Source organism: Epinephelus fuscoguttatus, linkage group LG8, assembly GCF_011397635.1.
Source record: "Epinephelus fuscoguttatus linkage group LG8, E.fuscoguttatus.final_Chr_v1".
NCBI lineage: Eukaryota > Metazoa > Chordata > Actinopteri > Perciformes > Serranidae > Epinephelus > Epinephelus fuscoguttatus.
Genome location: NC_064759.1, coordinates 22,945,078 through 22,962,051, shown reverse-complemented (window position 1 = coordinate 22,962,051; position 16,974 = coordinate 22,945,078). Strand labels below are relative to the sequence as shown.

Genomic DNA, 16,974 nt, shown 5'->3' with positions numbered 1-16,974 from the left:
CCCAATTTGTGCCTTTTCTGCACCCATATATGTCAGTTTAATTGGTGATCAATTAAATACTTGACAACTCATTGATTAATTGTTGCAGCTCTAATGTAGAATGATGCCACATCCTTTGATATTTCTTTGCATTTTACTGTGACAGAAATTCCCATTTGAAATTGTAAATGTGACCTTAAATCTTAATAAGCAGTGTCCTGGATCTTAGATAATTTATAGCGTAAAAACTTGAGAGTATACTGTATGTTATTCAAATATCATATGTTGTCCACTATGACCTGGTGTACCAGTTACTCAATATAATGAATATGAATTTGACTTTTTCCTATGTGGCTGTGAAGTTTATCATGATGTGGATTTTGTCCATGGTGGTATAGATATTTAATGGAATACATGAATCACAATCATTCTTTGTAAAGGTCAGTACCATCATTATCACTGAGGACTCCTTTATTCAAATACAGCAGTCAGCAGTTGTTGTACAAGAGAGATAAAGTCTGCCTACGTCATGTTATTTCCCTTGATCCCAAAGCCTTGCATTTGTTTGTACATATTTGTGTTTGTGTGAGAACTGCACATATGTCCATGTATCTGTTTGTCTTCATGCATTCATACTCGAAAGAGAGGCCGTCTTGATGACAGTAGAACTTTCTCTGTGACTCATGTTTGTCTTTTGTCTTCAGTAGCTGTCAGTGTTCATGTGATCCACTCTGTATCTCTGACCACTCAACGAACACTCACTGGCTGTCAGCGTCCCACTATTCATAAGCTGTGGTCTCAGGCACGACTGTTCTGTTTGTTACCATGAGCCACAACCACTTATGTGAGACTTACACCATCTTCATGTTAGACTACGTTGTTTTTCCCCTCATATTCTCTGTTTACAGGTGATTCGCAGTCTGTCAGGTGAAGGAAAGCTCCACACTAACAGTAACCCCAGCCCCTGCAGCACTGCTCCTCTGTAATCTAATAAGTTTTATTGCAATCACTTACTGCATTTCTTCATCGCCATCAAAGAGCGTGTGCTCTTCAGTGAGAAAGGGTAATTACTGAAGCGGTGACGTCTAATACTGCCCTCGCGCCGGTGAAAGCCCGAGAAGTGGTGTTGTTGTGTCAGATGAAAGAGTGCCCTGAAGGGTGACGGTTCGACAGACCTACGAATAGCTGGTGTGATCAGTGGAAAGTGGATGAATAAATCAGCACTGGATAGCTAGCTAGCTAGGTATTCAATGCTTCCTCTCCATCTCCTATGATTTATTCATCCACTCTCCAGCCAGCTAGCTACATAAATAGATAAATTACACTTTTGTGTCATAAATTATGGTTGTCAGTTTGTGTCTGTCCTGGTTTGGTTGAGCTGTCAAATGGACAAGATGTGTTGTCCTGCGGCCGGGGGCCTCCTTTTGTGTGTCCTACCACTTTGATCCATTGTTGCGGCTGCATTTTGGGTGCCGAGCGCTGTCAGTGTAAGCTGCAGCCTGTGGTCCACAGACTGAGCAGTGGTGTAGGCTTGGCTGAAAGATGGAGGTTTCACATGACTACTGTTTTGTCTGTCAACACGAGAGGCTATGGCCATTATGCAGCACAAAGCTTGTGGATGCAGAGCAGGTAATGTGATTAACCTTGCTGCTACTTCAAAGTGGTTGTCCACACGTGGCGTGTCTGATTCATAGCAAACCAGTAGATGACTCTGCTTGTGTGATTACCCAGTAGTTTATAGCAGCAGAAAGAACACAGTTGACAGTAATATATGTTGCTACAAAAGGTTTACTTACTATGCTTTCCAGAGCTTTCAAGCTCATTTAACAGTCTTCATCACCTGATGTTGTTTAGTCAATTGTCATGTAGCCTAAGAGGTTGTTTCAACATTGTAACACAATGTGGCAAAAAGAATGAGGACTGGCTGATTATTTGTTTTACCGTTAAAGTTTTTCAGCTCTCAGCTGAATTGTGACAGTAAGAGGAATTGGAATAATACGCCGGCCACTTTATTAGGTACACCTTGCTAGTTCCAGGTTGGACCCCTTTTGCCTTCAGACCCGCCTTAATTCTTGGTGGCATAGATTCAACAAGGTGCTGGAAACATTCCTCAGAGATTTTGGTCCATATTGACATGATAGCATCACACAGTTATTGCAGATTGGTTGGCTGCACATCCATGATGTGAATCTCCCGTTCCACCACATCTCAAAGGTGCTCTATTGGATTGAGACCTGGTGACTGTGGAGGCCACTGGAGTACAGTGAACTCATTGTCATGTTCAAGAAACCAGTATGAGATGATCTGAGATTTATCTTGCTGGAAGTAGCCATCAGAAGATGGGTACACTGTGGTCATAAAGGGATGGACATGGTCAGCAACAATACTCAGACAGGCTGTGGTGTTTAAACCATGCTCAGTTTGGTACTAAAGTGTGCCAAGAAAATATCCCCCACACCATTACACCACCACCAGCAGGCTGAACCGTGATACAAGGCAGGATGGATCCATGCTTTCATGTTGTTTACACCAAACTCTGACCCTACCATATGAATGTCACAGCAGAAATCCTGACTTATCAGACCAGGCAAAGTTTTTCCAGTCTTCTGTTGTCCAATTTTGGTGAGCCCAGTGGAGCCGGTGTGGTCTTCTGCTGCTGTAGCCCATCTACTTCAAGGTTAGATGTGTTGTTAGTTCAGCGATGATCTTTGATGAGTGGTTATGTGACCTCTGGCATCAATAAGGCATTTTCACCCAGAAAACTCCCGCTCACTGGATATTTTCTCTTTTTCGGACCATTCTCTGTAAACCCTAGATGGTTTGGCGTGAAATCGCAGTAGATCAGCAGTTTCTGAAATACTCAGACCAGCCCGTCTGGCACCAACAACCATGCCATGTTCAAAGTCACTTAAATCACCTTTCTTCCTCATTCTGATGCTCAGTTTGAACTTCAGCAGGTCATCTTGACCAAGTCTACATGCCTAAATGCACTTAGTTGCTGCCATGTGAGTGGCTGATTAGCTATTTGCATTAACAAGTAGTTGAGGGGTGTACCTAATAAAGTGGCTGGTGAGTATATGGTCAGATTAAGTGTTTTAACAAAATTTAACCCAGAACACACTTGCTGTGGGGTGATTATGCTAACTACTAAACCACCATGCTGCCCCAGCAAAGCACAGTTTATTATAATTAACTGGTGCAAAAACAATTAGTCCATTAATGGATTAGACAAAAACCAGTGAATGTGATAATTGATTTCTATTGATGATCAAGCAAATATGCTGCTTTTGCTGCTTTTTTCTGTTTTATTTCATTGTAAATTAAATTGCTTTGGGTTTCTGACTATTGTTTACCAAAACAAGCAAATTGTTGATGTGACATTGGGTTCTGGAAATTTGTGATTGGCGCTGGGATTTTTTGCATTTTATAGATTACATGATTATTAGATTCATAGAGATTTTTTTTTAAAATAACTGTTGTTGCAGCCAGTTTGATTATTTTATGCAGGATGTTGCATACATATATTCATATTGAGGAAACTGTCCTGAATAATATTGTAATGTTTAATTCAAATATATAGCCTAATAAATATTTAAGGATATATATTAGCCCTAACAAAAACTGTGAAAAAACACAGACACTAGTGTGGGAAATAGAAGATAATTTCAGACCAGGATAATCATGGCATTTTCTCTTTTTCTCACAGATGGTCATTTAACGCAGCAATGATCTCAGCCTAATGGTCCTCACACTCAGTACCTCTGTGCATCCTCAGTAAAGCCAAACTAATGACACGCTGCTTGTTCCCACGTGGACCAGCATGATTTACACACCGTGCCCGCTTGTTTATCAGCTTTCCATACTGTGACAAACTGCGGCTCGCAGTGCATTAGCAAAATGTGGCTCCATGTGCTGACGTGGTAGACCAGGCGCATAATGTTAATTAGTCTGTGTGAAGTGTGGCAGTTGACTGAGGGCTGCCATTTCCTTAAAGAGGCCCAGTTATTTTCACACTCTGTTGAAGTGACGATATTACATTTCGCTGACTGTCTCACATCTCACTGCATCTTCACATGTGACGCTTGCCTTTTATTCCTCCGTCACTGAGCTGTGATTGAGATCTGATTGACTGGGTTCCAGTCCCACCTAAAAAAGCTAATACGCAGTGAGTGAACAATATATTTTTAATTTGTGGTATTGATACTTTTACTTCAGGCCTGACTGTGTCTTCCAAAGCTGCTGTACTTGCATAGTACTTCTAGTGGGTGTCTTAGATTCATAAAATCCTTAAATGCTGACAATCCATCACTCTCTGTAAGGGTGAGATATGAATTATTCAAACCTGCGGTCTCATCTCTCATCACAGACCAATTTATGTGCTCCAGTCTTGTCTGTCAACTTTGTTCGCTTATGTTGAGAACTCCTTTGTGTAGCTTTTCTCATTACATCCCATATTTTGCTACGTCAAGATGGAAGAACTAATCGCTCTAAATAACCTAATGCATTTTTCAGTGAGACAGAGCTGAAAGGCTTTTAAAAGGGCCCAACTCTTAAAGTGATCTTTCTCTCCACCCTCTTTTCCTCCCGACCCCATCTCCACCCCATCTGCTCTTAGAAGAGGAATGTTCCTGGTCCTCCAGTCATAGCCTGCGCTGGCCAGTCTGCAGGGAGATGGGCTCAGAGGAGCGCAGTTCAGCCATGTCGCAGAAGATATCATCCGTTTCACGCAGCAACAGCAGCTCCTCCTCCAAACTTGACAGCAGACAGGTAATACACAAGAGTGGTGACGCTTTAAAAGTTTGCACTATTCCGCATTTTATTTATTTATTCATTTTTGTGATTATACAGTTTGTGTACTGCAAAAAAGCAACTGCCAGTCCTCAGGGAGTTATCTGTGTCATGGGAGGAGAATGACCTGACAGTAAATGCCTTAACCACATAAACTTCTGCTAATAGGCCCTGTGGTTTTCTCCGATGTTTGTCGCAAGGCTCTATTTGGTTCTTTATAAGTGCAAGCTGGAGGTAACAGCCTCATCTGAGCCTCTCTCTGCGTTTTATATCTTTCACAACAAGGACTTAAAGCTGCCAACTTGAGAGAGACTGCCTCGGTCACAGACCACAGCATTTTCTCCAAATGTGGTACAATTTAGAGTCCTCTGAATTATTAAAATGCAAATTTGCAACAATTCCCTCAAAGGTGTGGCTTTCTCAAACACAAATTAGAGAGGATATTAGCACTGTGCACAGAGTGTTGTTGCATTTGCCTTGCGCGTTCATCCACAGGCAACAGACTCATTGATTCTTCATTACCCGCAACAGCTTTTCTGTTTGGAAATGAAAGTAATAAAGTTTCGCTCCACTCCTGCCCACAGGACGCACAGACACTTGTGGTCCATCACTTCAAAATAACAACAAATACAAAGGCTGAAAAAGGATTTTAATTTGCAGAGTACCTCTGGACAAACAAACAAAGAAATAAATGTTTACTCAAAATGGCTTTTTAAACCTCATTAGCCTGAGACGCATTTGGACCTGCAGGTTTCAGATCACCTATAAACAAAAAAAAAATGAAGTCAGATTAACGTTTTGAATAAATAAACTAATGTTTGAATGTTTGAAATGATAAGATCCAAAAATCTCTCCTTTCACTCTTGAGAGCAATTGTCTGCTGAGCAGTTTTACATATAACAGGTGATTAGTGCATTAGAAGAGTAGCTGAACATTTTTGGAAATATGCTTATTCATTTTGTAGACAAAAGTTAGGGGAGAAGGTCGATACCACTTTAATATCTGTTTGGTGAATATGAAACTGGAGCCAAGAAACGATTGAAATAGCTTAGCATAACGTCTGGAGACAGGGGGAAACAGCCTTAAAGCCAGCATGCCTATAGCTCACCGATTAATCCATTATGCATAGTTTGCTTACTTGTACAAAAAACTTAAGTGTAAAAATATCAAGATGTGGTTTTATGGGGGGTTATGTGTCGGACTATTTCTTGACCAGGTGCAATAACTTTCTAGAACCCATAGCCCCCTGTTAACCACAAATTGTCATTTATACACTTAGGTTTTTTATGTGGACAGTATGTAACATGTTAGCTTTAGAGGTAGTTATAGGCAGATTTATCTAAGTCTAAACATGAAAGCAAGTCTCCCACTGTCTCACTCCTGCAGCAGGACATTCACTGTGTTAGACAACATTGGAAATATTCTTGATTTGCAGTTTTCCCAGGCTGAGAGCGATCCCTGTAACTATACACGTCTTCTTGTCAGTTATGTCTCTATTTCCCTGAAAGTGTTACTCGACCTTGAAGAAAAAATGCCCAGGCAGTGACTGACTCACTGTGTGACTGTGACGGTTGGAGCTGTGACGAGCGCTCAGGGAGAGTGAAAGAGCAACCCACAAGCCACGCCCTCTCCATCCCCCCAACCCCCTGCAGAAATGAGAGTTTATTTTAGACAGCCTCACCTCCAGCAGTCAGCCTCTCTGACTGATACAGTTTGTTTAGCCAGGACGGGTACACACTGGAACATTCAGGGGCACACTGAGATAACAAACACAGAGTCACCTCAAACCTCTGCCAAGAACCCAACGTCCCTCTGGAGAGCTGTGATGTGAACATCATTTGTGCTTGAGTTTTTGTCCTACTTGGATACATCTGCAAAGTTGTGATCCCAAAATACGCTACTACATTTTTGACATTTTTGGCTTTATTGAACAGGCGATAGTGTAGAAATGGGAAGGGGGGGCATGCAACAAAGATCCCATTGCTGACATGGTATTATATGGCATGACTGTAACCACTCAGTTGCCAAGGCGCTTCAGTGTTTTGCATTTGTGCTCAATAAATAACTCCAGCAATTCAGCATTGCACCTCCTCAAATGATCACGTTTAAGACACTCACCATAACCACAGTGTTCCTGTTTGATTCCAGCTGGGGACCTTTGTTGCATATGAAACCACCACCATCTATCTTCACCTCTTTTCTGTCCATTTCTAATTTCAATGCAAAGGTCTAAAGTTCACCCTTAAATGGGATCAAGTAGGCTACAACAATTTACTTACTGACTTATATCGCTGACAGTACAAGTTATTTGTATTTACATGATAAACAAAATGCAAATGTGAGGTGCCAGGCTCCCTAAAGCTAGAGTGAAGAAACTAGACAACTTAAGACAATCATTGGTACCAACTGTATCATGCTATCTTTTCAGGAACGCTCCAAATTTAGGCTAAATTTTGGAGAGGGAGATCGTGGCATTGCTGTTATTCAAAATGGTGTTTGAATATTTCTGCATGCTGGGGCTTAAAATTGCAGTAATTAACAACACTAGATGGAGGTGGAAATGGAGGTTAATGAATAACAAGTTTGTTTGTTCACTGTAAATTACTTTTCTCTGCCTTAAACATTTTTCTCCAGCTGCCGTTTCTCATCTCGTCTCTCCCCTGTGTGTGTGTGTGTGTGTGTGTGTGTGTGTGTGTGTGTGTGTGTGTGTGTGTGTGTGTATATCTCTCACTCAAGTTGTAATGCTGATAATCAGAATGATATGATTGGCTGAGCAACATTACGTGAGACGATTTACAATGCATGCTATTGGTCTGTGAGTTTTCCGGGCCGCTAAACCAGTGCCATAAAGGCTAGAAATGCTGCACCAGTTAAAATAGAAACGTAACATTTTAGAACTCGGATAATTTGTCAGTTATAGGTCCAGATCCAGACAGAACACTGTCAGGATCTGGATGGCTGTCCGCCTATAAGTGACCTCAGGGGGAGCAGAGAGAGATGACAGGTTACAAGGTGGACTTTGGTCATTTTGCTAACAAAGGGGGATGGCATCTCACCTCATCCCCCCCAAATCACCTGCTGATAATCTCAAAGCCTGAACCAAGTTAACCTCGGGGGTTATTTTTCCACAGCTAAAAAAGACATTATACAACTGTTTTTAAAAAATAAGATGTACTACACTAATATAAACTAAAAGCAACATAAACCACATTTGCAATCTTCTGTGTCCACAAAGATGTTACAAAACCCTCTGTTTACACTGCTGCCTTCCTGGAATTCTCACCATGGAAGTACATGACAGAGCTATCTGGATTAGTCTGTGATGAAATATCACCTTAATCTCTGTATTTGCAGGGGGATTTGGATTTGAGCGTTCTAATCTCAGTCAGGAAATGATTATTGTGAAGAGTTGAGATTAGGCAGGTAAGCTAATTTTGTAAATGGGACCATGAGGTGAATGCAGTGTGTGAGACTCAAACCTCAGAGGGTTGCATTTTCCATCAGCAATAAAACTCCCATCATCCACTCCCACATCCTCCCACTGACTGACTGACGCTACACTGAGGGAGAGACTGAAAATCGAAACCGCCACAAATTACTGTATGCTCTTGACTCAGACCTTAACTCTGTTGTGTGGATGATTCATTAGTTTTTTTTTGTTGCCAAACCTTTCTGCGACTTTGATCTGCATGTGTGTGCACAAGCTAAGTGTCTGCTAATGTCTATCTGCCATCTTGGAGTTCTCACAAACCATCTGTGCCCACAGGATAGCTGGGAAATAGTGGAGGGCCTGCGTGGAAGCTTCAGCAGTGTCCTCGAGCCCCAGAAACAGGAGGGCTTCATGCTAAAGAGGAGAAAGTGGCCCATGAAGGGTTGGCATAAGGTAAATCAACTGCCTGTGAGGTCCTCAAATGACCAACATTACGTCAAACTTACGACCTCATGACGTATTTCAGCTGAACGTCATTTCCATTTCCCGGTCGTATCCTACATTGTCCAGGTTCCTATTCCGAAAAATCTGCTGACATGACTCATTTGGGTGTTAGACTAATTGAATGAGCTTATGCAGGGGAGTCACATGTGACCTGAGTCAGTGACTGTTTACGCTCAGCCTAAAAGCTTTCGCTGGGATGATACAACCTAGATATCTTGGTGTTCCTCTCAGACGCATTAGCTGATGGCTTGTTGGTTAATAGAGCTGTATACATTTAGTATTGACTTACAGTCAGAGCTTTTCAGGTCTTTGCGCTTTCAACGGAGCACCAAGAGTCGCATTTACAAAGAGAGTGGAGGAGAAAGATTGCAACAGAATGAGGGGAAGAGTAATAAAGGCAGACAAGATGCAAGACGAGAGCCTGGGATGACAAACATCTCACTGCAGAGACATTAACAAGATACATTAACAAGAGGCGGACTCTGTCATGATCAGTGAGTCATAATAGTGGCTTCAGACTTGCTGTCAGGGATGTTGCATATCATCCAGGCTGCATCTCATTCACTTATGTCCTCTCTTCTCTTTACAGAGATACTTCTTCCTGGACAAGGGCATCCTGAAGTATGGAAAGTGCAGTGCGGATGTGAGTACAGAGGCCTGCTGGCTGCACGCTGTGTGGCTGTCAGTTACAGAAGATTACAAAGGACACTATGGGTCTTGTTGCACTGCTGGCTGTCTTTCCCAGAATATCTGTCTGTGCCCTTAGATACAAAAGGACTTCATTCCCTCACAATCTCATTGTCATTGATAGGAATCACACGGTGCATTTCACCTGCCAGTCTCACATAATTATGTATCAGCCATGCAGAGGCTCTGCTTGGCCGGGGCTGCCAGAGCCAATGAAAGGATTATAAGGATAATAGGGCATTTAAAAACTGAACAGTACCTCTTTACATTTGGATTAACTTCAGTCCAAAATACACTAACACCATGTTGACTTTTCCCCTACAGATTGAGAAAGGGAAGCTACATGGCTGCATTGACGTGGGTCTCTCTGTCATGGCCATTAAGAAAAAAGCCAAGTGCATTGATCTTGATGCTGAGGAAAACATCTATCACCTGAAGGTAAACCCCAAAGCTAATGAATGTAAAGCACTCCCTACAGATTTACAGGAAGTGATCTGAAACATGGATTATTCAGATTATTGCCTTCTGATTCCTGGAAAAGACAGGAACATTACATGAACATTAACATTACATGACCTTAAAATGACTTCATGTGTTGTGTGTGTGGATGAGGGAGAATTACAGTACCTGTGTGTGTTTTTCCACCTTCGTGCCTTTTTCACCTCACTTGTCCTTGTGCTGATTTCTGATTGTGGTATCTGCTCTGCAGATTAAGTCACAGGAGCTGTTTGATGAATGGGTTTCAAAGCTGCGTCACCATCGGCTCTATCGGCAAAATGAGATTGCCATGTACCCTACCGAGAAGTCCTTCTACTATCCGCACTACCCCTCCCCCAACTCCCCTAGCGTTGCGGAGAGTGCCTCTATCAGAAAGGTATACCTGTGCACCAGACAACAGCCGTCTCTAAAAACTATGGGATGTGTTTAAAGTAGTAAAAGGTTTCTGCTCTGCTTCTGTTCATGAATATCATTATTTCATCTACAATATTTACTAAGGTCGAAGCTCTCCTCATGAGGAATTGTATGAAGGAAGCAAATTGTTATTGAACTGACCTTTGGGTCTGTTTGCTCTTGCAGTGCATGTCTATACGAAGGCAGTCCACAGTACATTCTGCAGGAGCCTTCCCTTTTAACTGCAACAGCCAGGCCAAAGTAGCAGCCTGGCTCCAGTCATCTGACGACATGGACAAATGCTCCAAAGGTGAGACAGTAGAGCTGCCTCTCGTGATTTGTGGAGTTTCGACATCCTGATGCACTTCTTTATACCATTTTATGTGACTTCCCTCTAGGGCTGTCCCAAATACCAGTTTTGAGGCATTGAAGCTTCAGTGAGAAATATCCACAATTAATTAAAGCTTCGACGGGGGGCTGTTGGGAGTTAAAGAGAGACGAGGACATTGGTCGATGCACATAAAATAACATGACAATGAGTCATTTGTTGGCATGCAGGTTGCATTTTAGCCATAATAGCTACAAAAAAAGAATTCTTTGCAAGATGTCTAAGATCTTACTTAGGTTCCTTTGGCCATTATCTGGCACTCGTCCTTTGGGATCTTCTTCACAAACTTTGAAATTATTCCAGATGCTTGACATTTTTTGACATCTTGCTGGTCAAACTATCCCAGTTTCAGTTATGTTTATGTTTATTTTATTTAGAAAGGGACAGTGCACATTAATATACATGATCATTCATGTCACGTAAAACAGATTTAGCCATACAGGCTAATTTACATAAGCACATAAGCACAGATAAAAGCACGTTGATGGCACGTCCATAGAAGGGCACATAAGCACAGAGCAAGCATATAACCATAGACAAAAGCACATAGCAAGACACATAAGCACTATAAATAAAACAATGACATAACCATATAACCAAAAACATTAAGAACATATTATACAAAACACAGAGACCATAGTTCAAAGCCACAAACAAACACACAGAAGCACAAAGCAAAGCACGGTACACAAGCACAATTAGCATGATAGTGACATAACCATAAATCCAAAGCACATTAAGGAAAACATACTGTACAAAAGTACATAAGCCTTGACATACAGTAATGAAATGAGGACATAACCACTAATTGAGATCATTACAACATGTTTGATTGTCCAGTAATCACCGTTTTATTGATTTGGAGAATGGGTACAGGGTTCCAGGTGTGTGCTGCTTGATTGGAAAAGGCTAACTGTCCAACGCTGCTATTTCTGTGTGGTATTTTACAGTCCCCCCTGGACATAGACCTGATTGATCAGTTCTGATTTTGTTTAATGAATTCATTGAGTGGAGGGCGTGCCAGGCCATGAAGAAGTTTATATACAAGTAAAATATCTGCAAATTTGATCATATTTTCCCAATTTATATATATATATCATAAAACTCTCACTTAGCTTAAATGTCTTTCTCTGAGAATAACTGAAAATAATTCATGTTAATGATGGGAAAAATTAAAAAGAGTGGAGCATTTGAATACTGGTTTTGATGTTAATTACCATGGCAACAACTGAAGGTTCGAGACATTCAGTTCAGCTCTGCTTCCCTCCTGTTTCTTTGTTTATAAAAAAGATGAGAACATGCCAAAAGGCATTGTTTTTTTAGGTTTAATCTGGACACAGGATAATACATGCTTTTAATTAAGCTGTAAGTTGCATTCTTACGCTGGTTGGTAAGTCAGATTGGTAAATATATTTCAAGTTGGATGCTGTACATTTTTATAGTTTCTGTTTTGTTAGAAAATTAAACACGAGAATAATAATCGGTAACCCACAAAGAGATCGCTGCCTCTAAATCAGAGTATTATTCAGTGTGCATGAAGGTTGAGCTCCATTCAGAGCCTTTTCGTTACAGTCAAGTTGCTATTGAAAGTGAGAGACGCAGGAGCTCTAACCTTGGCGAGTTCAACTTTTTCATTTGTCAATGCTGCAGTTAATACCAATAAACCTGTCTGCCTGCTGTTTTATTTGCAAGTAAGATAGGACTGGCATGGCGTTGTTTATAAAAATAGGGCGCTGATGATGACTAAAAACTGCCTCAGCTTTCATTCATTACGATTCTGATAATGTGTCCTGTCGTGATTTACCTCAGCGGTTAAGTGAGAAGTTTTGCTTTTCTATATTACAAAGTTTAGAGGTAGAACTGCTCAGGCATACATTCATAAACAGAAGATTGCCACATCTATTTGTTTGCCACTCCTTACTCAAATTTATATTCAGATGCCTCAATATATCTGTTTATGCATCCCCCGGTGAGCTCGGTTCTTGACAGTAATGTCTGTAAAGCCATTGAGTGAGTCTCACAGGATGCAGAAGCAGAGACCCATATAGCAGGAGAAGCACACGTTGAAGTATTGCCATCTTAGTCATATGAGCACACGTAGAGCCTGAGTCACCCTGGGGTGTCTGGAGCCACTGATTTGTTGACCCGATTCTCAGGGGTTTGGAAAAAAAATTGATACAGCATAGTTTTGCAATATTTTCGAGTGTCAGTATTGTACACAGTGCCAAGTATTGATTTTTTTATACTATAAATTATTCATATTACAAATACATTTTAAACTTTAGGTAGCCTACTAGGATCATATAATCAGTTGCTCTTTCAGTCAACATTTTGCTGCTGCAAAAAATGGCTGAGGTGAGATGAATAGACTGAAATCTTTATAGTATTAGATTAAACAAATGCAGACAAAGTTTTCCTTTAGGGACATAATTTACAGCTGAAAAACGGTAATAAATCTCAGTATATTTTATTGCAATACTCAGCATATTGCAACATTTTTAAAGTCGCAATAATCTCGCATCGCAACTTAAGTATTTGTTAATATAGTATCATGGATCTTCTGGTTTCTTAACCTGCATATCTCTACGTGTATCTTTTTCCTACTCTCAACAGATTTGTCAGTGTGTGAGGCCTACCTGCTGGAGCTAGGCCACCTGCTTCAGAGTATGGAAGTCCTGCACCGCACCTACTCTGCTCCGTCTATCCAAGCACTGCAGGTCAGCACTTTATTCAGGATTCCTTTTATCTTTGCAAGCAAACAAATTTGTTCATCAGACCTGCAAGCCTCATAAAACTGTTGTAAATGAACCTAATCACATTCAAAATACTGGATGACTCTTATGCAAAATAACTTGTCATCTTTTGTCTTTTATCACTTCTCTCCACCAATATTTTTTGTTTCCCTCGAGTAATTTGCTGCTAAATATAGAAAGCAACCTCACTGACAGCCATGAAACCTTTTCCTATAAAAAACCTCCTTAAAGAACCGTCAGTATCTTTCCTTGTGTTCACTAGGCGTCTACATTTGACAGCCCCAAGAAGGAAAAGAGACTACCAAGGAAGTGGCGCAGTAAAAACTACAACAAAGATGTCAAAACAACTCTGCAGGTAGTGGCGATGACGTGTGATCGTATTTCATCTTTTATAGTATGAGTCCCATCAAACTCTATTCCTCCTGCTCCACCATAGGTACCCAGCTGCATCTCCTCTGGCTCTATCCGCCTCCACGCCTCTAACCCCAACCTCTCAACCGCCGCACTCGGCAATGACAAGGCTGACACTGAATCCCTGGATTCCACCTTTGATGTGGCCAAGCTGCAGGAGGACTTCTGCCGCATTGCCACCAACTGTGAGTAAATTATCATAAGCTGGTCATATTTGATTTAGATTTTGAGACAGACGTCTGACAATGTTTTTACAAACTGAGAAAAACTCCACAAGTGCACATAAATCTGCCTGCCTGACATGCTGTGTTTATAACAAATAGATGTGACAATGGTGCAGCCATGGCAGCTGTTAATTACTGATAAACTGTCTCAGTTTACTTTCATTAGGCTTCTGATGATGTGCCCTGTCAGCATGTACCCTAGCTGTTGCTTAGTGAGAAGGTTGCATTCCCTAAACCACAAAGCTTTGCAAATAGAGGTCTTAATTAGTTTTCTGCCACTCTTCATTGAAATTTCTGTTGAGACACCTGATGCTTGACATGGCATAATGAGAGTGATTTATGTTTTACATAATGGCATCACTTTTTCTACAAAATGGGTTTAAAGTTGCCCCAGGGAACAGCTGTCAATTCTGCTGGCATTTTAGCTGCCACATTTGTGCGCGTTCAGAATAACGAAGCTAAGGATGTGTGAAGGGTTTCATCTAATACAGCGATGCGTTAATATTGTCAGCACTTTTCAATAATGATGCTTCCCCCAAGCACCTATTGTGAAGTGCGTGGTAAAATGAACATCGTAAAACAAAGATTGTGGCCTGCTGAGCGATAGGAGATCATTAGAAATTCTTCAATGTTCCATTTTATTAGAAGCGTGTGGTGCTGCAGACTGTCACTGGGTTTAATATTACTGGATCTGCTTTGCTTTGACATGAATTGGTTTGCAGTTGAAGCTCCCCTGTTTTTCTCTCGTTGCTGCAGTGCATGCGACCATGAAGACAGCTCTGAGTTCACTAACATCTGAGAGGGAGAGATTAAAACAATGTGCAGACCAAGAAACAATCCCCCCTACCTCACCACAGGTTGTCGGTTTGAAGAACGCACTGTCAACGGTACGTGAAATAACACACACAGATGCAGACTGATATGTGGAAATAAGGGAAGTATTCCACTTTCTTTTAGACTTTTACACTCCTCTCAAAAGCCGTGTCCTCCCACACCACTTTGTCAGGCGTGACACATTGTCCAGCCTCGTAGAGAGGTTACTCGCTGCTGGTGTGGTGCCTGCCCACCTGAGCATGACGGTGTTCAACAGTCATGTATCCTGTGGCTGCTGCCTCCCACCCAGAGGCTTGATCTATTTTCTGTTACGCACACTCATTGTCATGCTGACTTCTTTCGCCACATTAGAACCACTGTGCTCTTGACGCCCACTCATTTCTTTGACTTTGAATACCCTGCTGGGTGTTAGCTTCTACCTCACATAGAGTCAGAAATGGGTGAGTAAGATAGTTTGGACTCATCTCACTGATGTCTGCAGTGATGACACATACACATGTCTCTGTAATAAAGGTAAATGGCGTGTTTAAAGCCTGATTTTGTTTCAGCTTTCAGTATTTAAGGTGTTATTGGCTGGGTGTTTGCTATAAACAATGTTTACACTGGTTATTTTTCCAGGCTTTAGCCCAGAACACTGAGCTGAGAGAGCGCCTGTGCAAGATTCATGCCGAGTCCCACATCGTAGAGCCCACACTAATAAATCTCACTGCCCCTGTGCAGGTGGGTGCGGGAATGCAGTGACTCTACTCCCTTTCCCCCCACCATCAGGATGATTATTATTATCTCTCCGTCTTTATTTTCATCCCACGCAGTCTTGAATTTGCCACAGAATGAATGAGCTGTCCCTTCCTTCTCATCCAGATTCAATAAATTTTTCTCTCTGCATCCCCCCCCCCCCCCCCCCCCTTTCTTTTTAAATGTCAGTGACTATAAAAATGATCATCTTCTCTACAAACCTTTCAGGGAACGTGACCCCCTCAAAAAAGTTGAATTTTCAATACGTGCTATGAGAAAGTGCTTCCTCTCAGTCCTGTGGTGGTATCTCACCATCACACGACTCAGGGGAAGACTCCACTACCTGCGACATTATCGTCTTCCTAAAGGAAGCTCTTTGCTCTCTTAATCAGATTTGCTGACCAGAGAGTGTGAACTGATCTAATTAATCATGTCCCTGGAAATTTGTTTGAACACACAGTGCAAAACTATGTGCCTCCTCTGAGATTATCTGCAGGCTAATTAATCAGCTTCAGCAATAACAAAGGATGGAGGGGTGTGCTCCTTTCCATGCATGGTTCTGTGGAAAAGGCCTCTTGTGTGTAATTGGTTATATGATTTGAATTGTCTTCAGAAGAATTATATGAATGCTGTGTGTCCATTTTGATTGTGCATCTTGTTTTATGTCAACACCTTGTCAAGCACAAGTGTAGGTGTACACACTTGTTGCACGCTTACGCTTCTGACGGGCTCCTAACAGTTAGTACAGTAGCATATTGTAATACAGTCTCTAGAAATAAGTCCATATATTGTAATTTAGATCCTTCTTTTCTATAGATTTTTAACTTTGAAAGTGTTTTTTAGAAGTTTATCATTTGGCCTAAACACTCAAAGCATGGCACCCATGAACACATTGCAGTGTGGTTAAAAGAAAGAGATTCTGTGCACCAGGGGTGTAACAATACATCCATTTGAACTGATATATAGATTCACCGATCAATGATCCAATATTATCGATGCAAAGTGAAAACACTGATACATCGTCGTTTTTAAGATATACCTTTTTTCTGAAATTTCCACGGCATGTGTGTCACAGTTTTCGTCTCCAGTCAAACTGTGTTGGCAGCGTAGTGCCAAGCATATAATCGCAGGCAGCCAAGTGAGAGACAATGAGGATATTTACTGATATCATCATGGATGGATAACCAAATGGGCCTACTGGGCATAGGTCCAGGAGCCCAGAGTGTCAGGGCAAACTAAAACATTCTCACCAGGAAGAGACTCAAATTGACTGCAAAGAGACACAACAGAGCTGCAAAGAGACACAACATAACTACATAAATTGGCAAAAACATTCACAGAGAGACACAA

The 16,974-nt window shown here is 41.4% G+C and overlaps 1 protein-coding gene across 3 annotated transcripts in view; it reads left to right on the top strand.

Annotated features, from left to right (window-relative positions):
• osbpl3b (oxysterol binding protein-like 3b) overlaps positions 1–16,974 on the top strand; it is a 40,168-nt gene that overhangs the window by 11,754 nt on the left and 11,440 nt on the right. For 2 of the 3 annotated variants that reach the window (XM_049584194.1, XM_049584193.1), the window contains exons 2-11: positions 4,595–4,746; positions 8,534–8,650; positions 9,291–9,344; positions 9,713–9,826; positions 10,098–10,262; positions 10,466–10,589; positions 13,281–13,384; positions 13,683–13,775; positions 13,857–14,016; positions 14,812–14,942. In XM_049584194.1, coding sequence (XP_049440151.1) covers positions 4,651–4,746; positions 8,534–8,650; positions 9,291–9,344; positions 9,713–9,826; positions 10,098–10,262; positions 10,466–10,589; positions 13,281–13,384; positions 13,683–13,775; positions 13,857–14,016; positions 14,812–14,942 — 1,158 coding nt within the window. In that variant the 5' untranslated portion in view covers positions 4,595–4,650. Of the gene's footprint in view, positions 1–4,594; positions 4,747–8,533; positions 8,651–9,290; positions 9,345–9,712; positions 9,827–10,097; positions 10,263–10,465; positions 10,590–13,280; positions 13,385–13,682; positions 13,776–13,856; positions 14,017–14,811; positions 14,943–15,507; positions 15,610–16,974 lie in introns of all 3 variants that reach the window. The other variant, XM_049584192.1, reaches the window with a different exon arrangement.